This window comes from Aotus nancymaae, unplaced genomic scaffold, assembly GCF_030222135.1.
Source record: "Aotus nancymaae isolate 86718 unplaced genomic scaffold, 86718_ANA_hifiasm-v0.15.2.pri h1tg000014l, whole genome shotgun sequence".
NCBI classification, from domain to species: Eukaryota; Metazoa; Chordata; class Mammalia; order Primates; family Aotidae; genus Aotus; species Aotus nancymaae.
Window position 1 is genome coordinate 107,575,003 of NW_026988425.1, and position 25,192 is coordinate 107,600,194.

General features: G+C 37.3%; 1 protein-coding gene across 3 annotated transcripts in view; it reads right to left on the minus strand.

Moving 5' to 3' along the window:
* CCDC112 (coiled-coil domain containing 112) overlaps positions 1 to 24,847 on the minus strand; it is a 28,931-nt gene extending 4,084 nt beyond the window's left edge. For 2 of the 3 annotated variants that reach the window (XM_012438732.3, XM_012438730.2), the window contains exons 1-6: positions 24,622 to 24,847; positions 13,288 to 13,409; positions 7,860 to 7,981; positions 5,155 to 5,244; positions 4,275 to 4,350; positions 3,500 to 3,890 (exon numbers count right to left, since the gene is read on the minus strand). In XM_012438732.3, coding sequence (XP_012294155.1) covers positions 3,500 to 3,890; positions 4,275 to 4,350; positions 5,155 to 5,244; positions 7,860 to 7,981; positions 13,288 to 13,409; positions 24,622 to 24,738 — 918 coding nt within the window. In that variant the 5' untranslated portion in view covers positions 24,739 to 24,847. Of the gene's footprint in view, positions 1 to 3,499; positions 3,891 to 4,274; positions 4,351 to 5,154; positions 5,245 to 7,859; positions 7,982 to 13,287; positions 13,410 to 24,621 lie in introns of those variants that run through there. The other variant, XM_012438731.3, reaches the window with a different exon arrangement.
* Between the last annotated feature and the right edge of the window lie 345 nt (positions 24,848 to 25,192).

Here is a 25,192-nt window from a genome sequence, read left to right on the forward strand (position 1 = left end):
TTGATTTCATCTTTCTAGAAAGAATACTGATTGCAGGATGCTGGATGCTTAGGTTTTTTGGCTTTGTTTTGTTTTTAACCAATGTAATTCTTTTTCTACTTCCGTTTCTTAAAAATTACTGTCTCTTAAAACTCTGAATAATGGGTTATCCTTTTTGCCTTTCTCTTTCTCACTTAATCAACAGGTTCACAAGGACTACAACTCACGAACTATCCTTCTCCTCTTTACTTGCTTTTTTTTTTTTGAGACAGAGTTTTGCTCTTGTTGCCCAGGCTGGAGTGCAGTGGCATGATCTCAGCTCACTGCAACCTCCGCCTCCCGGGTTCCAGTGATTCTTCCACGTAGGCCTCCCAAGTAGCTGGGATTACAGGTACCTGCCACCATGCCCAGCTAATCATTTGTATTTTTAGTAGACATGGGGTTTCATCATGTTGGCCAAGCTGGTCTCAAACTTCTGACCTCAGGTAATCCACCTGCCTTGGCCTCCTAAACTGCTGGGATTACAGGTGTGAAACACCACACCAGGCCCACCTGCTTCTTTTATTTTCATGAGTAACATCCCTTTCCTCTAATCATCTCATTTCTGCTTTCAAATTCTCTTTCTAGGCTTAGAATACTTTCTGAGTGATCTTTAGTTGGTCAAATATCCAAAGAGGAATTAAGAGTAGGGTAGTTAAGAACATGAGTGCTGAAGCCAGACTATTTGGGACCAAATCCTGGCTTTGCTATTTACTAGGTGTGGCATTAGATGAGCCACTAAACTTCTCTGTCTTCATTTTGCTCATCTATAAAGTGGTAGGTAGTATTTCATGCATAATGTTGTTATGAAGGTTAAATGAGTTAATGTCTGGCACATAGTGCTTCCTAAGTATAAAAATAAATAAATGAAATAGCTCAATAGTTACAGAGGGTACATATGGGTATGTAAAAATTATTTCAAATTCTAGCAGGCTTCTCCTTGTCATTTAGGGCATATTCACTGAATTACTTTCCCCCCAAGTCAAGAAACTACTTCCTTATCTTTCCTTATGGTGTATCATTTGTTCCATTTAATAAATCTTTATGGTATGTGTACATACTATATACAAGGCAATGTGATAGGAACAGTAAAATAATGTTAAAACTATACCAAATGCCATCTAGTACAGTGCTACTCAAAGTACCAGTCTGCAAAAATATCAGCAATATGTGTCAAAATGCAAATCAATGTGCTGCTTCTTTCAATGTGAAAGTTTTCCATGGGAAAAAAAGTCAATTGAACTAAACGGTGCTCATTGGGTAGTTGATTCTGGTGCAACCATTTTACCCTACTATAAACATTAATGGTTTGCAAACCCATATATAGTCCATGGACCAAGGCTGAGCAGCACTGTTCTAGGTGAAATACAACATGGGCATGCCACAACACATCATATAAAAAGTGTAAGTGTTAGTGAAATCTTGAGGGAGGCTACTTATGTTTGGGTGGACAAGAAGGAGGCAACATCTGATCTGGGCTGATTTTGATAAGCTCGGAGTGGAGGGGGAAAGAAAGAATGGAGGTTCCAGAAAGAACAAGATAAGCAAGGGCATTCAGGTCAGAAAGTTCAGAGCATATCTGAAAATTTAAGTATAATACCTTCACTTATGAAAAACACAGGCTATATTAAAGGAAGTGGGAGATAAAAATGGTAAATTTCCTACTCAACATCTTAAACTCCGTAGATTTAAAACTGAACTCCTGATATTTTCCTCCAAACTTCTCCCTTCTCTATCATGCCCTACTTCAGTAAATGGCAGCTCCACTTTCACTACTCCTTCTATCTCACCCCTACATCCTGCTCATATCCTATCAAACTGATGATATATCAGTCATCAAATATCAAGAAATAGAGCAGATGGGAAGAAGGAGAATAAGCTAGAATCTGAACGGTTTACTTTTATCACAAGAAGCAGTGTATCTGTTTCTTTTTCCTAAGAGGTGATTTTCACTAGCAGAATAAACTAGAGGACTTGGTAAAGCACAGATTGCTGGGCCCTATGCCTTCACGGTTCTAATTAGGTCTGGAGTTGGAACCGGCTAAGTAAGGCCCCAGGTAATGCTGATTTTGCTGGTCTAGGGACCACTTTGAGAATTCCATGTTTTCAGTATCCTGGGGTAAAAACGCCCAAATGACTTATATTTCAAACATTTTTCTTAAAACCCAAAAAGTCAATTTCCCTACATTCAATTTATTTCTGGGGGAGGTGGCTGGGAGAATGACAACAACAACAAAGATGCAGTTATTTCCTCTAAAACTTTAGACTAAGCATGGACTTAATTATTTCTTTAATGCTCCTTAGGTATGCCATCTATGGAATAAACACAACTTTTTTGTCAAACCAGGTAAGTCAAACTTCATCATTGCTGAACTTTACAAAAAAAATATGACTCTGATTTACTATGGTTCTCAACCAGGGGATATTTTTCCCCTCCAGGGTACATCTGGCTGGAGACATTTTTGAGAATCATAATTAAGGGGATATTATAAACATCTACTCGCTAGAAACCAGAGATGCCATCCTATAATGCACAGAATAGGCCCCCATAACAAAGAATTATCTAGCTCCAAATGTCAATAGTGTGTCAAGGTTAAGAAATCTTGATGTAAACCAAAGCCAGAGTAACATTTTTGTAAAAATAAACCTTTGTAGGTATCTGCTACAATCAAATGTCATTTTTTTTCCCTAGGGTATCCAACATTTTGAGTCTTTAAAATAAGCAATAAGGTTCAAGTATAAAAATCTCAAAGAAACGTTTAATAATCAAAGCATTTTTTTCTACTGTCTGTTGATTTTTCTATTTAAAACAATGTGGCCTTTGCTGGTAAGATGACTTTTTTCAAAAGTCTCAGTGGATCTGGATTACTCACATTTCTGAGAAGTGGGTATAGAGGACTGTACCCATAATCAGAGGCTTTTTGTCCCATTGTGTTATTTGTAAGGGAGACATGTTTGGCTCTGAGGAAGTCATAGAACTGTAGTTCTATTAATTGGGTAAAATTACTTAACTTTCTTTTTTTATTTTTTATATTCTGAGAGTAAGTCTTGCTCAGGCTAGAGTGCAGTGGTGCAATCATAGTTCACTGTAGCCTCAACCTCCTGGGCTCAAGCAATCCTCCCACCTCAGCTTCCTAGTTGGGACCACAGGTGTGTGCCACCACACCAATTAATTTTTTTGTATTTTTTGTAGACATGGGGTTTCACCATGTTGCCCAGGTTAGTCTCGAACTCCTGAGTTCAAGAGATCCGTCCACCTCAGCCACCCAAAGTGCTGGGATTACAGGCGCAAGCCACTGTGCCTGGCCAAAATTACTTAACTTTCAATGTCTCAGTTTCATCTCCTATTAGATTGTGAGGGGACGGGAACTATAAACATACTTCATGAGATTGCTGTAAAGTTAATGAGACATGTTAGGTGTTTAGTGCCGTGCCTAGAACATAGAAACACAGAGTGAATAATAGCTATTATAATTATTACCTCTTTTTTTCTTTCTTCTAGAGCCAGAAATTTTTGATACCATTTCTCATGCTGTTGAACTTCATCCTGTGTTCTTCCAGGAAGGTGTTCTAGAACTTCTTCCATAAATGTTGGCTTCCCTTTATGTTTGTTTCTCACCTTTACAAAGTTCTGGTGATCATAATCATCCCAGCCACCTTTTCGTCCTCCTGTTTGCTGAAGGAATTTTTCAAAATCTAGTACCTCTTCTGGAAGAGTACTTGGTGTTACTTTGTCTACAGGAACTTTGCTTGAGATTGCTCTAAAAGCTTTCTCTGTTTCTGAATTACTCAAAGCCCATGTGTCAATTTTCCTTGATATGGCACTCAACTCATTATTAGTTGTTTTCTCTTCTTTAATTAGCTCTTCATATCTAAAATTTTAAAAATAAAGCTTGAATAAGAAGACAATCCATATTAACCCTTCAGTTTCCATCAAATTTAAGCTGCCTGACTTTATATTATCTTCTCCACTTAACATTATTAACATTTATAAATCTAAGCCTTAGTCTCCTCAGAGATAAAAACAATCTTTCAAATTCTTATTTGGGATTTTATAGTAACCATGAATAAAAATGCACTTTATGAAAAGCCACCTAAACCCTTAAACAAGAGAGATATTATATTATGTAATATCTTTTGTGTAAGACTCAAATACATAATAACAGAATGTGTTATATACTAAAACCTAGTGGGGCCAGTTATTGACAAAGGTCAATAATTTAATATTAAAATATTAAAATGAGTTTAAAACATACATCAACCTTTGCTCTTCTTTAAAAGTGTTAATTGCATTTTCAATTTCTTCCATCATTTCTCTGAGCTTCTCCACAACTGTAAAAGAAACAAACATGGAAAAATTATTTTGTGTCATATTTTCATATGGCTAAAAGTTAAATATTAGGAAAAAAATGGAATGTTCCTTTAATTTTAAAACATTTCTTAGCCTAAGGCATAAGAAAGCTCTGCTCAAAAGTGAATTTTTATTATTGTAATTGTTTCTCATTACAGATTTTTTTCCCTATACACTCATATCATTATCATCTCCATTTTAGAGCTGAGGAAATGAAAGCTCAGCGATATCAAGTAACTGGCCTAAAATTACATAGCTAACAAGTAAAAGATCAAGGGTTTGACCCAACACCTGTCTAATTCCTAAGTCCACACACCCTGAGCCCTTTAATTTGTTGCTTTGAGTCTCAGGAATGAATGTTACAGTAGGCAAAGATGTAAGGATATAATTTGTGGGATTTTTTTCCAAAGATCAGCATTTGTCCTAAATCAGTTTAACCTTTCCTTATGTATTAGAAATGCCTCTGAAAGGTAATTATTTCAAAAAACAAATGAAGGAAAAACACTGAGATAGGATTAAGGAAATCAATCTTTTTTTCCCCTTAATTAGTTGTTTTTACACCTTTCTATAACATAGATTCCCAATCCTGTAAATGACACTAGTATGTGTGTTCTGCTTACCTTATAATTTGTAAGGATTTGATGATACTTTAATGGATCCACACTGAAATGCTGGATTACGGTTCTCCAGTGTAAACTTACTAAGTGTTAACCGAGTTTAGCTCCATGAATGCAAATAGAAAATGCTAACAGGTAAGAAAGAGTATAGCATTTAAATTTACTTACAATCAAGTGTAGGCTTCACATCTTTTAACTGATGCTGAAGTTTCTTTACGTTGTTATGTATTTTGGCCAATTGTTGCTGGATTTTTGCTCCTAAAAGGAAGTAAGCACTTTAAATTAATTCTGTGACAAATGTGGTTACAATTCAGGATTCTACACTTAAGACTGATCACTATCAGTAAAAGATAGCCAAGAACAATTAAATAAAGAACAAAAGATAGTTATTTATGTAAAAACAATATTAATACTTTAAGTACCTTTGTTCTAAATAAAGCATCTTTTGATTTCTTCCAATATTTAAAAGCATAATGGGTTAAGTCTTAATACAGCCTGTGCTTAGGAAATGTCTTTCTCCCCTCTGTGTAGACTGAGTTATTGGGCATTGTTTTAGATGTAAAGATTAGCAGTTTAAACATGGTTTGTTTTGTCTTTAATAGTGTTTCTTTTCTTTTTAATTTGCTATAATTTATGGAAATAGAATTTGGTCTTAAACTTTATTCTGGGAATATTAAAACTGTCTAGTTAATTCTGTGAATACTCAGAAACTTCCCATTGACAAGTAATTTCATCTAACCAAATCCTCTAAGAAAGGGGCACATGATACTCATTGATATCACTATCACGGCCCTGAGGAGGTGCCTTGGATATCATTCAGTGGTGTACTGTGCCACAGGTTGCCAAGCTCAACCAAAGGGCCAGCCTGGGGTAAAATGTTAGGGCCACAGTAAAACCTGAAAAGTAAATGAGAGTCGGAAAAATGTTTTCAGATGGTCTTTATCAGCAGCAGAAAGACTGGATTCTTCTTTCATATTTTTTTCTGAAGGAATAATCTTACTTTAATATTTACATAAATTATTAGGCTAATATCAAAATGCATTCTTATAATAGTAATATTATTATTTTATCATCTTGGGGTACTTTATGCACCCTCCTCTTTTTTGTTTTTGCAACTTTTTCACAAATGAGCACGAAGCACTAAAGGCTCTGTACAAAAGTCCTTAAAAGCAATTTTTTTAAAAGAAAAAGTTTACTTATAGGTTTGCAGTCTGTGAATATCCAAAACACACCTCTTAATACATATATGACAGCTTTGGCTTGTTCTGTGTTTTTCATTAAATTCAAGAATTCCATAAAGGCAGAAACTTTGTAGGGTCTTATTCACTGTTGGAATTTTAGGTCAAGAAACTTCTCAGTAAAGTAATTAGTATTTTTTGTTGTTTTATTTTTGCTTTAATTTGATCAGCTACTAAAATATCATTACAGGGCTAATAATCTTTATTTTATTTGTTTATTTGGATATATAGACAAATCATTTAAGTACAATATGACATTAATGCAAGCTAAAATTGAGGCATGATATTTGAGGTAAGAAATAGGTATTTCTACAACTTAGCTGTATTATATGAAAGGAAAACCTCTCTATCTTTATACTAAGACAAGCATTCTTTCCTCTCCTAGACAGGACAAGCATGAAGTGTTACTAAAGAATGGCTAAATTGTAGAACAAAGGAAAATAAATTGGTACAAATAAAGTTGCCTTAATAAAGGGAAAATCAAGTGACCTAAAATTTGCACAAAATTTTACTTACTGGCATTACTGAGACATAGAAAAATCAGCCTCCCAGTTGTCTACAAAAGAACTGAGGGAAATAAAGAAATATTGAATCAGGGGTGTCTAGATATCTTAATGTATCAAAGAGAAGAGATAACTAGAAATCTGGTGTTTATTTTGGGTCCTGCTATCATTCCAACAAAAGAAGGAGAATGATTCCTGTCACTGCTTGACAAAGGATAACTTTTTAAAGTAGTGTAATCTCGTCTTTTAAAAAATCGTGCAATCTTATATTCTGAAAGAAAAAATTCACTAGGAATTTATTTTAATTGGTGATAAGGGAGTACCATAAGCAGTCTGATCTCTACAAAGTAAATCTTAATATTTATAAATCTTAGTTATTTGATAACCATTATTTTTCCTTTAAGAAATGTTAAGTAGCTTTTTTACTATGAAGATTTTACAACATACAGCATCTAATGCTACAATGAAACAGTTATTCTCAGAATTCTTTAAGGATAACATTTAGTACACTATTGACAATGATTATTATTCCTAACAAACAACAGAACATAGTTATGTACAATCTATCTATAAGGTACTTTTTAATATATTATCACATCAGATGCAGGACGGCTCTCCTGAGGTAGAAATGATAGGTTTTAGAATGTAGACAAGGAAACTTAAGTTTATGCAATTATCTGACTTGATCACTTCATACAATTACTAATTATAGTTTTGAATCTGTTGATGCTTACTGAGTCCAGGGCTCAGTCAACAATGCCAGGGTGATGAGCTAACATCAGATAGCCCAGAAAAATCACTATGCTTTTAAGAAATTTTAATAGCATTTGCTGGTTTGTCAACCAAAAACAACTCCCAAATCCTCTTTCTTGTTAAATTGAAAGAAACAACAGAAAACAATCCAGTTAGTATGACTAAATAGTGACCCCAAAGAATAAACACATGTCCCTAAAAGACAAATTTTACCAACTAAAATATAGAGAATGTAACACAAATTTTACCAACTAAAATATAGAGAACTGACGCCATTAATAGAGAACACAACACAGTCAGTGCACAAAGACAAAGCACAGGGTAAAGCTACAACTTAATATCGCTCAACAGTTTTTAGTTCATCATAAACTCAACTTACTTTCTGTTTTCCTGCTGTTAATCAGTTTATTTTCCAATTCTTCTAGCATATTATGCTCAATTCTGAAGTCACTTTTTTGATTGTAGAAATGACTGTGTTTATCTTTTTCCATGTTAATAACTCTTTAGGAAAAGAAACAAATGGTATATGATTTAAATATATTTTTTAATTGTTTCAAACATGAAGACACTCAATAGTGAGTATTTTATATCTGAATTAATTCATCTATGGAATAAAAATAATTGGTTAATAAGGCTAAGGAGTCAAAACATTAGTCAAAATAGTAGTTAGAAAAGAGTTAATTTCAATCAAAAACAACTGTAATTTGAACTGCTATTTAAATCATATAATGATAATTTGAGAAAATGTGGATATACATTTGCTTTGAAAATGCATAAACATTTGGCTATCAATTCCAAGTCAATCTCACTGGAGCCTGAAAATGGTCATCACTGCTGATAACTATTTTCAATAGTAGATACTGTTAACTTTGTAACCTTAGCCAAGATTATTAACCTCTTCTAGTATGAACCTCCTCATCACTAAAATGTGAATAATAATAGCTCTCCACTATCTGATAGGGCTATTATTCACATCAAATGAGTTAATATAAGTGGGAGATCTCTGTACAGTACATTATGGAAATGTAAGTTATTAATAATATTAATAGAACTAAAACTTCAAGTGACTAACCATCTACAAAGACAGGAAATTTCGTGTATTTAATGGCTACTGTCTACATTCACTTCAGAGCTTTTTACAGCAGATCTTTTCTCCTTGGATTTAGTCCATCCACCAGTGAGGAGTTCCTATTGTTAGTCTGAACCCCAAGATCAAACAAAAACAAAATAAAACACTACTGAGAAACTTTTTGATTGGGCAAAGAAATTAATTTTCAAATTACTCTTCTGTTTTCTTGAGTCAGGATCTGGCTCTGTCACCCAGGCTGGAGTGCCATGGTGGAATTTCAGCTCACTGCAGCCTTGACATCCCTGGCTCAAGCAATTCTCCAACCTCAGCTTCCTGAGTAGCTGGGATTACAGGGGCGCACCACCATGCCTAGCTAATTTTTTTTTTTTTAATTTTTTTGGTAGAGGCAGGGTTTTGCCATGTTGCTCAAGCTGGTCTTGAACTCCTGAGCTCAACTGATCTGCCCACCTCAGCCTCCGAAAATGTGTGAGCCATTATGTCCAGCCAAATTAATTTTCTAAATGTGTTTCTTTCTCCCAGAAGGTAGAAATTAATATGAATATTTCTCCACTAATTTTGGATTAAGTAAGTGGTGGAGCATCTCTGGTCATTGACTTAATTCACACAACCGGAGAGGCAACTATACCACAGAGTTTCCTAATCTTTTCCACTTTGCCACACATAGAGAAGTTGTGTTTTTTTTTTTTTTTTGAAACGGAATCTTACTCTGTCACCCAGGCTGGAGTGCAGTGGCATGATCTCAGATCACTGCAACCTCTGCCTCCTTGTTTTAAGCAATTCTCCTGCCTCAGCCTCCTGAGTAGCTGAGACTATATAAACCTGCCACACCTGGCTTTTTTTTTTTTTTTTTTTTTTTTGAGACAGGTCTTGCTCTGTCACCAGGCGCCAGGCTAGAGTGCAGTGGCGAAATCTCGGCTCACTGCAATCTCCACCTCCTTGGTTCAAGCAAGTCTCCTGCCTCAGCCTCCTGAGTAGCTGGGACTACAGGTGCGCTCCACCACACCCAGCTAATTTTTGTATTTTTTAGTAGAGATGGGGTTTCACCATGTTGGCCAGGATGGTCTTGATCTCTTGACCTCGTGATCCACCCGCCTCAGCCTCCCAAAGTGCGGGATTATAGGCGTGAGCCACCGCGCCAGGCCTAATTTTTATATTTTTAGTAGAGACAGAGTTTCACCATGTTGGCCAGGCTAGTCTCAAACTCCTGACCTCAAGGAATCCTCCCACCTTGACCTCCCAAAGTGCTGGCATTACAGGCATGAGCCACCAGCCACCACATCTGGTTGCCCATAGAGAGAAATTTAATGTTCATAAGGCATGAGGGGGTAGACAGATGAGACTGCCCCAGAATCTACCACACTGCTCCAAAGGTTGAGGGGATCATGTCTTAGCATGTGTGTTTAGGTGGCTTATATAAGAAGTATATTTGTGAGAAGAAGTAATGGGTAGATAAAGATATCAAATAGCTATCAGTCCACATGGCAACGCTCATGGACTGAGGACAGATATGGAGTCCTGTGTTGAGGACTGAGAAGCTCATCTAGGCTCTGGTTGCAGATGGGGGAAATTAGTATGATCAAAAATAAACGTCTGCTATGGACACAGGATATGCTACCACAGTAAGTTATGTGTTGCAATTTCTGGATTAGAAATACTAACCTATAAGGATATTCAAAATATGCTAGTTAATGGAGACAAGTTGCCAAAAATGAAAATATGCTCAACCTCCTCAATAGAAGAAATGCAAATTAAAACTATATCACAGTAACACTGCACACCTATCAGATTGGCAAAAAATATCACAAATGTAATATATTTTGTTGACAAAACTGTGAGAAAACAGGTCTTCTCATACATTGTTGGTGGAACTATTAAGTTGTCTACAGAGGGCAATTTAGCAGTATTTATCACATTTACAAATTCATTTATCTCTGACCCAGCATTTCCTTTTAGGAATGTATCCCAAAGATATACTCACAGGGTTGACCTATGTGGGTATGGCAATTAGTTGCAGCATTCTTTGTTATTAAAAATATTGAATATAACCTAAATGTCCATAAATATGGGCAGGTTAAATGAATCATATTACATTCATACACTGGAATATGATGCAGTGGTACTGTGTTCTATGTACTGACAGGAAAAGACCTCCAAGATAACTCTTTTTTTATAACAAAGTTTTTGTAGGAAAATGTTACACATACTCAAAAAAATACAGAATGATAAATGGACCCCCGTATGATATGCCCTTTATCTCACCCTGATTCTGCAGTTTTACTCATTTCATTTATCCATCTATCTTAGCTTTGTTTAGCTTAAGTATTTTAAAGTAAATCCATTACATCTATCTTTGCTTAGCTTAGCTTATTTTCAAGTAAATCCTTTACATTATGCAATTTCACCTCAACATACTTTTGTGTGTGTCTCTAAAGATTATAGATATTTGACTTACCTAACTATAATACTATTGTTGTACCTAGCAAAATCTACAATTCCTTGTTATCTAAGACATACACTTAAAAAAAAAAGATGCAGAGCAATGTGGACAGTATGCTACCATTGACACAAAAAGGGAAAAATCTGAGTATATATTTCTATTTCTTTATAAACACATAAAATATCTGTGGAAGGATACATAAGAAACTAATAGTACTGGGTTATCTTAGTGGAAAGGAATTGGGTGGCTTAGGTCAAGGCTAAAACTGAGACTTCCCCCTGGTTGCCCTTTGATATGTTTTGATTTTTGAACTATATTACATATTCTAAAAATAAAACAAAATGATATTATAGATTGTGTTTTTTCCTTTGTGTTTATGTGAACTGTTAGATAGAAACACTTTTCCAATGAGTTTTTCTAATATTCTTTCAGTGAGTTTTTCCAATGCCTTACAGGAGGTGAAGAACCCTTCTCAGAACTGTTAAGACACACTGGTTGCTGCATCTATGGATATTAACCAGCTGGTATACATTGCCCTATCTAGAAAGAAACATAAAACAGAACCTCTAACCTAGAATCTAATTCTATCTAGAGTAATGCATTTTGGAAATGTTTAAAAATTGTATTTTTTCAAATTCTGGATACTAAAGATACAGGTATTAGTAATTTCAAGTATACAATACATTATTATTAACTATAGTCACCATGCTGTATGTGAGGTCTCCAGATCTTTTCTGTTTTATTACTTGTATCCTTTGACCAACATCTCCCTGTTATCCCCACTTCCACCCCATCACCCTCAAACTCCTGGTAACCACCATCCTATTCTCTGTTTCCGAGTTTGACTTTTTTAAGACTCTACATATAAATAAGATCATGCATTGTTTGTCTTTCTGTGTATGGCTTATTTCACTTAACATAATGAAAATACTTTGCTAAGAAAGTTGATCTCAAATACTCTCAAACCTTCATACACACACAAGGTAACTATGTGAAGTGATGGATATGTTAACTAGCTTGATTGTAGTAATCATTTTGCAATGTATATGTACATCCAGACATCACACTGTAGACATTAAATATATATAATTTTTATTTGTCAATTATACCTCAATAAAGTTGGGGGGGGGGAAGTGAAAGTAATATATAAATGCAAGGAGAATTCAATCTCCAAAAGCTACAATATGGCATAGCTTTTCAAAATTCAAACAATATACTTTTTCATTGGTAGAATTTCTAAATAGAGAACTGCCACCTATTCTGATCCAGAGACCTTTCCTTACAATAGATTCCCTTTCTCTTGTGTTCTCTGGCAAATTAACATCATGCAGGTTCAAAGCAACGTTTTGATAAAGCTCTCAACTGTAGGGCAGAGTGGGGTGCCTTGAGTTCTAATTCTTTTTAACATTCCTCATATTTATCATATGATGGTACTGCTGACAACATTACACATTCAATAAATATTACTGGTTGTTTAAACAAAAAGTTCATATATAGTGAAAATTTAAAATAAATGGAAGCTTCTCAAATAGCTTGGTCATATGTGCAGAATGGCTTTGAAAGGGGCAGAAACCAAGGAAGCGAGATCAATTAAAAAGCCACTTCAAAAAAAAAAAAAAACATAAGAGTACAGACTTTTCATTAAAATGATTCACTGTCTTCCTTCGTGAGATCACACCCACGTATTCAAACAGGCTTGCTGGTGAACAACACTGGTTAGTAAGAATAATAATGGCTTTCAGAGTGGCTGGAGCCAGACTGAGTCCCTCAAACACCATTTATTAACCATGTAACCTATGACAAGATGCTTATTTTCTATGATTCTCAACATCATCCTTTGTAAAATAGGAAGAAGAACAATTTAAATATATAATGTTTGTCATTTATAAAACACTTTCATACATACATAATAAAAAAATTCACTTCCTCAAAAATATTTACCAGGCATTTAACTATAGTTATAAAGTGAAAATATATTAGATCTGTTATGTGTTACACAAAATCTAAAGAAATAGCTGTTTTGTTTCCTGTGAAATACACAGATACAAAATGGCAAAAATAGAGAAAATCGAAATAACTCTAGTTACAATTAACTTTACATTAAACAGCCTATTATCATTTGTTCATTTCACATCTCCCATCTTTCTCTTGTTATATTTGACAGGCTAGTGATTAAAATTTTGTAGCTTAACGTAAGACTAGGTAGGGTATAGTTAACTTTTTAATGTCCATTATAAAATGGCTAGTAATGCTATTTGAAGATAATATTCTTATACTTACTGATTTTTAAATTTTTCTGCTGTGCGTATGAATTCTGCTTTCTTTGTCTGATTAACTTTCTGCTTCCAGTTTTGAAGATGAAAAGAACGAATTCCACCTGAAGTACTAAAACAGCCATCATTCTGCATTGAGAACAAGAAAAACTTAATAGTAATGAAAACAGTAAGACATAAATGTGGAATTTTTTCAGAGAGATAAAATGTCAATAGTTGAGTTTCTTGCTTTGGGGCCAATCTTATTTAACTCTTAAAAGTACATTTGTGAAAGAAGGAATACCTATCAAATGAAGGAATATCTATCTTACAATGCTAAACTAAGTAAGAAATGTTAAATATCCAGGGATTATATGCAAAATAATCTAATTCATTCATTCAGTCATTTAACAAATATGTATTGAACACTACAAAGTGACACGGGCTGTATTAGACACTAAGGAAACAGTGATGATCCATAATAATATGGCCCATGTCTCAAAGTCTAGTGAGGAAAAACAGATTTAAAGAGAAAAGAGTAAATAAGCAATAAAACGGAAACTCCACCAGGTGCAATAAGTGCTACCAAGAAAATAAACATAAGGACTGAGATGGAGAAAGTGGAGCAAGGGTTTGCTTTTTCAGTTACAATGGCCACAGAAGGTCTATTTGAGGGGATGACTTTAAGGAAGAATGGAGCCAGCCATCACAGGAGCAGTAGGAAAGTGTGTTCTAAGCACAGGGATCCACATGTGCAAAAGCCCTAGAACATGAAAGACTTTGCCAAGTTCAAGCAGAGAAAGGCCAATTGTGACACAAGATTAGTAACAGTGGGGATCTTGGTAGGAGATAAAAGTAGAGAGGTAGGTATGTGCCAGATCATACAGACATTTTAGGTCACTTAGGGGGGTCTGAATTTTATTGAAGAGTTTTGAGCAGGGAAATGCCATGGTACATTTAATTCTTTTAAGAAAAATTTTCTGGCAATTACTTGGAGAATAAATTGATGAGAGATGTGGGGATGAAGTGAGGCAAGAATAAAAGCAGGAGGATCAATGAGGTACCTGGTACAGCTATACAGGCAAGGAATGACAGTGTCCAGCACTACAAGGCTGATAGGAAATAAGACTCAATGTATTTTGGAGGTATCACCAAGAGGGATTGCTGAGCAACAAAAATAGGTTGTGGGAGATGAGGAGAAAATGAAACAAGGCTTTAAATTTCTAGGAGCAAAGAAAAAAAAATAGTAGTAAATCTAAATCTAGGAAATATATTTTAAGTTGAGATGTAATTCACATACCATAAAATATCTGTTTAAAGTGTACAATTCAGTGGTTTTTAGTGTATTCACAAAGCTGTGCAACCATCATGACTATCCAGTTTCAGAATATTTTCATCATACCAAAAAGAGACTTCATACCTATTAGCGGTCACTCCCCACTCCCCTTCCTCCCAGCTCCTGGCAACCATTAATCTACTTTCTGACTCTATGGATTTGCATATTCTGGAGAATTTATATAAATGAGCTAGTACAATAAGTAGCCTTGTCTGTCTGACTTCTTACACTTCGCATTATGTTTTCAAGATTCATCTGTGTTGTACCATGAATCAATACTCCATTTCTTCTTACGGCTGAATAATACTTCATTATATGGATCTACCACATTTTGTTTATCCACTAATCAGTCATTAGCTGATGGACAATTGGGGTGCAACTATTTGGCCAAGTTACTATGAATATTTGTGTACATGTTTTAATGGGAATATATGTTTTCAATTCTCTTCATTTTACACCTAGCAGCAGAATTTCTGGATCATAAAGTAACTATCTTTTTACTTTCCCATTTAAAGAAATTGGGTGGCATAGCAAGGCCTGGTGGCTCATGCCTCTAATTCCAGCACTTTGAGAGGCCAAGGTGGGAGAACAGCTTGAGCGCAGGAGTTTGAGACCGGCCTGGGCAACATAGCAAGATCCTGTCTGTATAAAAATAAGTTAAAAAAAAAAATAGCCAGGCATGGTGGCATGATGCTACCAGGAGGCCACCTCAGGAGGCTGAGGTGGAAGGATTTCTTGAGTCCAGGAGATCAAGCCTGCAGTAAGCCATGACCACACAACTGCACTCCAGCCTGTGGGGACAGAGCAACACACTGTCTCAAAAAAAAGTTGGGTGGTTGCCCTTTTATTGTGAAGTTAAAAGCATTCCTTATATACTGAATGTAAAAGTCCCTTATTAGACATACGATTTGCAAATATTTCCCCCCATTCTCTGAGTTTTCTTTTCACTTTCTTGATAATGCCTTTTAAGCCCAAAAGTTTTTAACTTTTTAAAGAACTACCAAACTGTTTTCCACAGTGGCTGCACCGTTTTACATTCTCACTAGAAATGTATAGGGATTTCTATTTCTCCACAAATTCACCAATAACTGTTATTGTCTGTCTTTTTATTACAGTCATCTAAACGTATATGAAGTGATTTCTCACAGTGGTTCTGATTAGTCCATAATGACTATTGATGGTGAGCATTTTTTCATGTGCTTATTGGCCACTTCTAAGGAATGTCTACTTAAATCCTTTCTCTTTTAAAAAATTTGGTTATTTATTGTTGAATTGTAACATTTACATATGTTACTCAACTTTTATGGGAGGCTATTGTTTTGGACAGAGGTCCAGCAGTAGGCCCTTACACACCAGACAAAATAAAAAGAGTCATTCATGCTAAGTGCCACATGATCAAAATGAAACTTTAAGGAAATAGGTAAATTTCCCCAATTGATCATTTTTTTCCTGAAGAGATGCACAGCAACCAATCAGAAAGGGTCCAGTTAACCTGAGTCCGAGTAATAAGGAAAGCCTCTTTACTTTTACCCTCGTAAGTTACCTGAAGTAAACTGATGTTAACCAATCCTCTTTCTTTGTTTAATTGAAGTGGTGAAGGTCTTATGTTGCCCAGGTTGGACTCCTGGGCTCAAGTGATCCTCTCATCTCAGCCTCCTGCGTACCTGGGACTACAGGCACATGCTACTGTGCTCAACTCCAATCTGCTTTGCTCTTTTAGCTTCAAAACATTCTTTCATAATTGAGATTGTATTGGTTGTGTTGAAGATCAGTACACACACATTTCAATTTGCACACAATTTTTAACATAGGTACCAAAAATCTAAAATGCCATGTATATTTTTTTTTCTTGAGACGAAGTTTCACTCTTGTCATCCAGACTGGAGTGCATTGCTGCGATCTCTGCTCACTACAACCTCTGCCTCCCGAGTTCAAGTGATTCTCCTGCCTCAGCCTCCTGAGTAGTTGGGATTACAGGCACCCACCACCATGCCCAGCTAATTTTTGTATTTTTAGTAGAGACAGGGTTTCATCATGTTAGCCAGGCTGGTCTCGAATTCCTGACCTCAGGCGATCCAACCGCCTCGGCCGCCCAAAGTGCTGGGATTACAGGCATGAACCACCACACCTGGCTGCCATGTACTTTTAAAAGTTATTCCAGTGACTTTCTAGCTTAAATTTGGAGAGAATTTTTCCTTAAGAGGCGATCAAGTACCAGTATCTTCACATGTTGATAAGTTGTTACACACATCCCAGCAACTCATAATTTAATACCACATACACTATATACTTCTAATTTTCAATCTTTCACAACACACTAACAACGTTATTAGGAAAATATAGGATTACCATAACCAAAGACGTCACAGAGTGCACACAATGCTGACAGGGAAAGCCATGATCAAAGAGTAGTTTTTATAAGGAAACATTTCTACTAAATAATAACACATGAATGGAAGTAATTTAAAATGTTCAAGACATTAAATGCAGGACCGTGACTCCATATTGTCATTTGGTTTGCTTAGTATTAGAGGATATAAGAACTAACCCCCTAAATATGGAATGTTAAGCTGACACGCAAGACAGTCAAAGCCTCCTGTAATTTAATATTCCACACTATTTTGTAGTTGTACGAAAAAACAAACAACCTGCAAATGATTTCACCTCTTAAAACATTTACACTTAAAAAATAGGATGAGGTAGGATTCTTTCTTAAAAATGTTCTCAGAGTGACTAAAAAACTTGCATTTACAAGATAGTTGATAAAAATATGCCTCTGGATTGTACAAGGAGGGAGACAGGGACTACTAAGACACAGTAAATGATATTAATCAGACTTGGCTTCCTTTTTTTTTTAAATCAAACTCATTTTATTGCCAGACAGACTTGGTTTCTTTCCCTCAGCTTTCATCAAAGCTCTCCTTGGTTTTTAGTTTGTTTTCTGCAAGTAAGTCTTTAGTTTCTTGTTTAGCCACTTCAGCCAGTTTTCCTTTTACTCCCCTTTTTCCTTTGGTTTGCACTTTGTGTCTGAAGATTTATCCTTTCATGTTGCCTTTTTTGGCTTCATTTCTGCTTTTGTAGGAGCAAGTTTAGATGACAACTACATGAATCTCCTCTTGGGCTCTTCCTTCACTGTCCCTTCTGCTGAACTGACCTTCCTCTTGGGCTTCTTGGCAGCAGGAAAGGTACCTACCCAGTGCTGTGCTTGCAAGCCCTGGTGTGTGAGCCTCTGGAGCTGGGATGCCTGGCTATTGCTGCTCCTCCTGCCACCCCAGCTGCTGAGATCCCCATTTTTTTCTATTGTTTCTGGGTTTTCTGTTCCTACTTTACAGAATCCACTGTTCTGTCATGCCCTATGGTAATTCTTATTCTATTTTATAGAATAGGAAGCTACCCTGATTCATGAATTGCAAATACAAGCCTATTCGATCTATATTGAACTAAATTTGTTGTGACTTTGTTCGACATGTATTTTAGATGTAAGACCCTTATCAACGTATAATTTGCAAGCATTTTCTCCCATTCTCTGACTTACCTCTTTACTTTCTTAATAATGTTCTTTTGCAGCAGCATAATCGCGGCTCACTGAAACCTCCACTTCCACCACCCCCGTTCAAGTGATTCTCCTGCCTCAGCCTCCTGAGTAGGTGGGACCACAGATGCACACCACCATGCAGGGCTAATTTTTTTATTTTTAGTAGGGATGGGGTTTTACAATGTTGTCCTGGCTGGCCTCAAACTCCTGGCCTCAAGTCATCTGCCAGCCTGGGCCTCCCAAAGTGCTGGAATTACAGGCATGAGCCACTGCACCTGGCCTGAAGCACAAAAGCTTTTAATTTTGATGAACTCCAACGTATCTATTTGGTCTTTGGCTGCTTGTGCTTTAGGTGTCATGCAGGAGAAACTACTGCTGACTGACCAAAGGTCATGAAGACTCAGGCCTGTGTTTTATTCTAAGAGTTTTATACTCTAAGAGTTTTTTAGACCTACATTTAGGTCTTTGATCAGATCAGAGATTTTTCAAATATAGTATAAGGTAGTTCAGCTTCTGTATGTGGTTATTCAATTGTCCAAACATTTGTTGAAAAGACTATTCTTTTCTTATGTAATTGTCTTGGCACCCTTTTGAAAATCAACTGCCCATAAATGTGTAGGTTTATGTCTTGACTCTCATTGATCTATTTGTCCATTATCTATCCCTATGCCTGTACCACAGTTTGATTACTGTGGCTTTGAAGTTTATTTTTGAATTGTCCATTGCTAGTGTATAGAAATACAATTGACTTCTGTATATTTATCTTGTATCCTGCAACCTTGCTGTACTTATTAGTTTTCTAGTAAGTTTTTTTTGTGTCTGTGTGGATTCCTTAGAATTTTTAATATATATTATGTCATCTGTGAATAAGTATCACATTACTTCTTTCTTTCCAATATGAATGCTTTTTATTAACGTTTCTTGCCTAATGGCCCTAATTAGAACTTTCAGTGAGCAAAGTGTTAAGAGTGGACAACCTTATCTTGTTCCTGATCATATGGAGACAGCTTTCCATATTTTATCATCAAGTAATATGTTACAGCTGGGAGTGGTGGTGCAAGCCTGTAATCCCGCACTTTGGGAGACCGAGGCAGGCGGATCACCTGAGATTAGGAGTTTGAAACCAGACTGACTAACATGGTGAAACCCTGTTTCTATTAAAAATACAACAAATTAGCTGTACATGGTGGTGCACGCCTGTAATCTTAGCTACTTGGGAGGCTAAGGCAGGAGAATCACTTGAACCTGGGAGGTGGAGGTTGCAGTGAGCCGAGATCACTCCAGTTTGGGCAACAAGAGCAAGACTTTGTCTCAAAAAAAAAAAGTAATACATTACTTAATGATGCCTCTGTCACGTTGAGAAAGTTCTCTTCTATTGATAGTTTGTTGACTGTTTTTATCATGAAAGGGTGCTGGATTTTGTCAACTGCTTTTTTGTTTCTACTGGGATGATTATGTGGTTTTGCCCTTCATTTTATTAATATATTGTATTATATTAACTGATTTTCATATAGTAAACCAACATTGCATGTCTGGAATAAATTCCAATTGATCATGGTGTATAATCCTTTTCATGTTTTTAGATATGTTGGCTAGCATTTTGTTGAGGATTTTTACATCTGTATTTATAACAGATACTAGTTTGTATTTTTCTTTCTTGTGATGTTTTCTTTTGATTTTGGTATCAGGGTAATAATCGCCTTACAGAATAAGGAATGTTCATTAAAAATGTTCCTTCCTCCTCTATTTTCTGAAAAACATTTGTTACAAACAAAAATACATTTATGCTTTCATATTTACCTATATATTTACAGTACTCTATTCACATTATTCTTCATGTAGATTCTACTTACTGTCTAGTGTCCTCTTATTTAAGCTTGAAGGACTCCTTTTAATGTAGGGCAATTATGCTAATGACAAATTCTTTTGGCTTTTGTTTACCTCAGTATGTCTTAAATTCTCCTTCATTCTTACAGAATAATTTTGCTGCACAAAAAGAATAACTGGCTGGCAGTCTTTTTCTATTTTATGTCATCCCTCTGCCTTTTGTTGTCCATGGTTTCTGATGTGAAATCAGCTGTTAATTTTACTGAGGATTCCTTATATGTAATGAATTGCTTCTCTCTTGGTGCTTTCAAGGCTTTTTGCCTATATTTATTGGGAGGTTTATTATGATGTGTCGAGATATAAATTTCTATGAGTTTATTCTACTTAGAATTCATTGAGTTCCATCCCTACGTAGGCTAATGTTTTTCATCAAATTTGGGAAGTCTTCTGCCATTACTTCTTCAAATATCCATTTCCTCCCTTTTTTCTCTCTCTCCTTGCTTTCTGGGACTCTCATTATGCACATGGTAGCATGCATAATAGTGTTGCAGAGATCTCAGACTCTGTCATTTTTCTTCTCCCTGTTCTTCAGTCTGGATAATCTGAATTGACCTATCAAGTTTGCTGATACTTTCTTCTGCCAGCTCAAATCTGGTGTTGAGTATCTCTAGTGATGTTTTCATTTGAGTTCTTGCATTTTTTAACTCCATAATTTCTATTTGATTCTTTTTTATATGTTTAATTTCTTTATAGATTTCTATTTGATGAGACATAATTCCCACACTTTCTCTTAGTTCCTTAGCAATGGTTTCCTTTAGTTCTTTGAACATATTTAAATAACTGTTTTGAAGTCTTTGTCTAGTACGTCCAATAGCCAGTACTCCTTAGAGACAGCTGCTTTTTAGTGTTTTCCCCATGTATGAACCATACTTTCTTGCCATGTCTCATAATTTTGTTAAAGACTGGACATTTAAAATAATATAACGTGACAACTCTAAAAATGAAATTCTCTCCCCTTCTCAGGGTTTGTTTCATTGCTGTTTGCATAATGACTTTCCTGAATTAATTCTGAAAAGTCTGTAGTCTTGGTCAGGTGTGGCAGTGAAATCTCTGGTTAGCTCAGTTGTCAGCTAGTAATTGGTGAGAGAATTCCTTAGATGCTTTGAACCACTATGTGTCCTAGCCTGTGCTTCCTTTGGGAAAGGGTGTCTATATGCATGCTGAAGCATGCCTCCAACATGTAAGCAGGCAGTTTAAAACCCTACCTTAGTCTTTACTCTCTGCCATCATAGTGCGTCAAAGTTAAACAAGGATGAGGACTGAGAGCCTTCTTAGGTCTTTCCTGCTGTTTCCTATTGCTCCTGTAACAAACTCACCACAAGTTAGTTTACCACAAATGTAGTAGCTTAAACAACACAAATTTATTCCCTTATAGTTCTGGAGGTCTAGTCTAAAATCAAAGTGTGAACCTGGAGGACATTATGCTAAGTGAAAAAAGCCAGACACAGAGATGCAAATCCCATATAATCTCACTTAGACTGCAAGTGGAATCTAATTCAGAGTAGAACAATAGTTGCCAGAGGCTGGTGGGGAGGGCGAGCAAGGAAATAGGGAGTTGTTAGTCAAACAGTGCAAAGTTTCAGATAGACAGAAGGAATGTTTTGAGATCTACTACACAGTAGGTTGACTAAAGTCAATAAGAATGTATTGTATATTTCAAAACAACAGAGTAAATTTCAAATGGTTCACCACAAAAAATAAGTGAGGTGATAGATATGTTATTAGCCTGGTTTAATCATTCCACATTGTATACATATATCAAAACATCACATTGTACCCCATAAATGTATATAATTATGATTTGTACATTAAAAATAATATTAATTAAAACAAAGGTGTTAGTAGGGCTGCATTCCTTGTAGAAGCTTCAGGGAAGAATCCATCCCCTTACCTTTATTCCAGCATCTACAGCCACCTTCATTCCTTAGCTAACGGCCCCTTCTCACATCACTCCATCCTCTTCCTCCCATCATCATATCTCCTACTTCCAACTCTGATCCTCCCACCTCTTTCTTATAAGGGCCTTTGTGATTATTCCAGGTCTACTCAGATAATTAAGATATTGAATTTAATTTAATCACATACTATGTAAGGTTACACAGTAACAGGTGAAAATAGTTATTACTGAAGGGCTATTTCAGGCAGCCAAGGAACATAAAATTCCGGTCATCAGAGGGAAGGTCCTTAAAACGAAACAGAAGACAGAGCCTTATGCTAGTACCAAGCCAGCATCACACTAATGTGATGTGTTAGAGATAATTCAAAAATGTCATAATTCAACAACTAAAATGAACAAGAGAATAGCTGAGAACAAAGGGGAAATGACATTGGAGAGGAGGATAGAGATTTGTGGTCTTCAGTTTTGAAAGGCAATAGCTAATAGGGGTTATGAACAAATAATATACAAATATTAAAAAGCATAGATAGGGTACATTGTTACTTTTCATAACAAGAGAGGAATTTATGAGATTCCATGCCCCGAGGAATTGTAAAATAAAATACAATATAAAAGAGTTCTAAAACTTCAGAGATAATTACTCCAAAGTAATTTAAAGAAACTGTGATGGACTGAATTGTGTACCCTCAAAATTCCTATGTAGAAGGCCTGACCCCCAAAGTGGATTAAATGAGGTCATTAAGGTGAGGACCTAATTTGATAGAACTTGCGTCCCTACAAGAGACGCCAGAGATCTCTTTCTGTCCTCTTGTACACAGAAGAGAGACTATGTGAGGACACAGTAAGAAGGTGGCTGTCTACAAACCAGGAAGAGAAGACTCACCAGAAACCAACCCTAAGGGCAACTTGTGAACTTCTATCTTCTAGAACTGTACGAAAATAAACTTTTGTTGTCTTAGCCACCAAATCTGTAGTGTTTTGTTCCAGAAGCCCTAGCTGACAGTAACTTGAGATATTTTGGTGGACATCTCTAGTATCATGAGATTGCTATCTGGAAAATTACCTCTTCTCAAGAAAATACTAGTTGGTTTCAGCATAAATGTTTATGAGTAACTGGTAAAAACAAAAACAAAAACAAAAAAACCTATGTGTCCTTCAGACTTTAATGTTTTGCTTCTATTGAGAATCAGGTGGAAAGTCAGTAGGAGTATTTGCTCACTTAATCATATGACAAATGTTCAAGTTCAGTGTTAGGATGTAGAATTTGTGTGTATAGGTATGTGTGTGCCATATGCTGGGGGGAAGTACAAAGATGGATAACATGTAAACTCCTAAACATTATCATAATATTGCATGCAGTAACTAATTTTTTTTAATAAAGCCCGAACACAACGTGAAGAATTCTACCTCATTATGCTGAGGTAGAAAGTATACAGCATGGTTCTCCATCTCAGCACTACTGACTTTTGGACCAGATGATTCTTTGTTGGGGAGGGCTATTCTCTGACCTCTACCCATTAGATGCCAGCAGCCTCTTTCAGACATTTTATTAGTCCCCTAGAGGACATCTAGCAATGTTTTGGAGATATAAAGCCAGCAACATGGGGTCACACACTTTTTTAAGCATCGTAATTAAAAATATTTTATGTATTATGTATTTTTATATATTTTATATTTTTTCCTGAGATACTTGGGCAGAGTTAGAATAATAAAGAGAATTACAGAGGATGTGTGAGAAAACTTGCTTTAGGTGGAATTTCCTGAAGGTCTACGAGTAAAGACATTTCTTAAAGGAGGAAAAAGATGGAACCTGTCCTCAGCTCACAACAGCCTTCCTTCAGGTTTATATTGATCCACAAATATTCAGTAAATGCCTACTATGTTCCAGGCACTACACAACAGGCATAGTTCTTGGTGCTGGAAATACAATAAAGAATAAAACTTCCAACGCTTTCTGCCCTCATGGAGCTTACATTCTCATGAGGGTGCAAGGGAGGGTGAGGGATGTGAGGAAAAACACAAACAATAAAAATAAAATATGTAATATAATAAATGGTACTAAGCGCTGTGGAGAAAAATAAAACCAGAAACAAGGACTGGGTGTGCCGCGTAAACGGATTCAGTTTAGAGAGATAATGGAAAGTCTCGTTGAGCTGGTAACACCTGAACAAAGATACCTGGTCCTCACTACCGAGAAAGGGGTCCTAAGCCGATCTTTGGAAACACCTCTGCCTCGGACCATCCCATATTGTTTTTCTCCTTGTGTTCCCAGCGCCGGTACAGTAACAGAGCTGCCACCAATTACTGAGCACCGAGTCCCTCTCCAACCAAGTACTGTGCCAGGGGCTCCCCAGACATAACGTTAGTCCAAAGCTCGGGATGTGCATGTTACTCTTCCCAATTTTTAGAGAAGAAAGTGAGTCGCCGACAGCATATGTTCTTATCACGCGGCCAGGAAGAGGCAGAGCCGGGTTCCCACCCAGGTCTTCCTCGACTCCGAAACCACATGGAGGCGGCTCTGCAAAAGCTGTTAAACGCACAGCCAACAAAGAGCAACGCCCGGCGCGTGCCAGGCCCCGGGCAGGGGAGGCGAACGCCGCGCCTCCCGCCTCCCGTTGGCCCACAGAGGGCACCTGTTCAGCCAGGGCCTGCAGCCGCTCGGCCCCATGCCCGCCGCCAGAGCGGCTCTCAGCTCTCCCAGATTTACCTGTTGAGGCGCCGGCGTTGCTCCCACGCCGGTCCCGGTGGCTGCACCCGCCCCTGCTACAGCCCCGGCTACCGCGGTGGCCGCCGCCGCTACCACAACCGTCGTCAGGGCAGCCATGTTTACCCGCCGAGCAGCTGGGGCCGGCGGCCACCAGTCCCTGGGGGATTAGTGCCCGGCGCACCACGGCCTCTGCAGACAGCTCCCAGCGCTGCGGGCTTGGCCGGGAAGCAGGGCGGGGCCGAGATGCAGGGCGGTGCCGGGATGCAGGGCGGGGCCGGGATGCAGGGCGGGGCCGAGATGCGGGGCGGGGGGGTGCGGGGTGTGGGGCTGCGGGAGGGGCGGGACCGGGGTGCCAGGCGGGGCCGAGATGCGAGGCGGTGGCCGGGATTCCAGCTGGGAGGGAAGGGGTGGGGAAAAGACTGGGTGCTTGCAGGAAAGGGGCAGGGTTGGGATTCAGGGGCGGACGGCTGTGAGGGAGGGGGCCGGGGCGGGGGCTTCGTTCTGCCCTGTCGCGGGTTTGTAGAACCTTCGGGCACTTAATCCGCTCTGTCAGCCCAGTCCCAAACCTGTC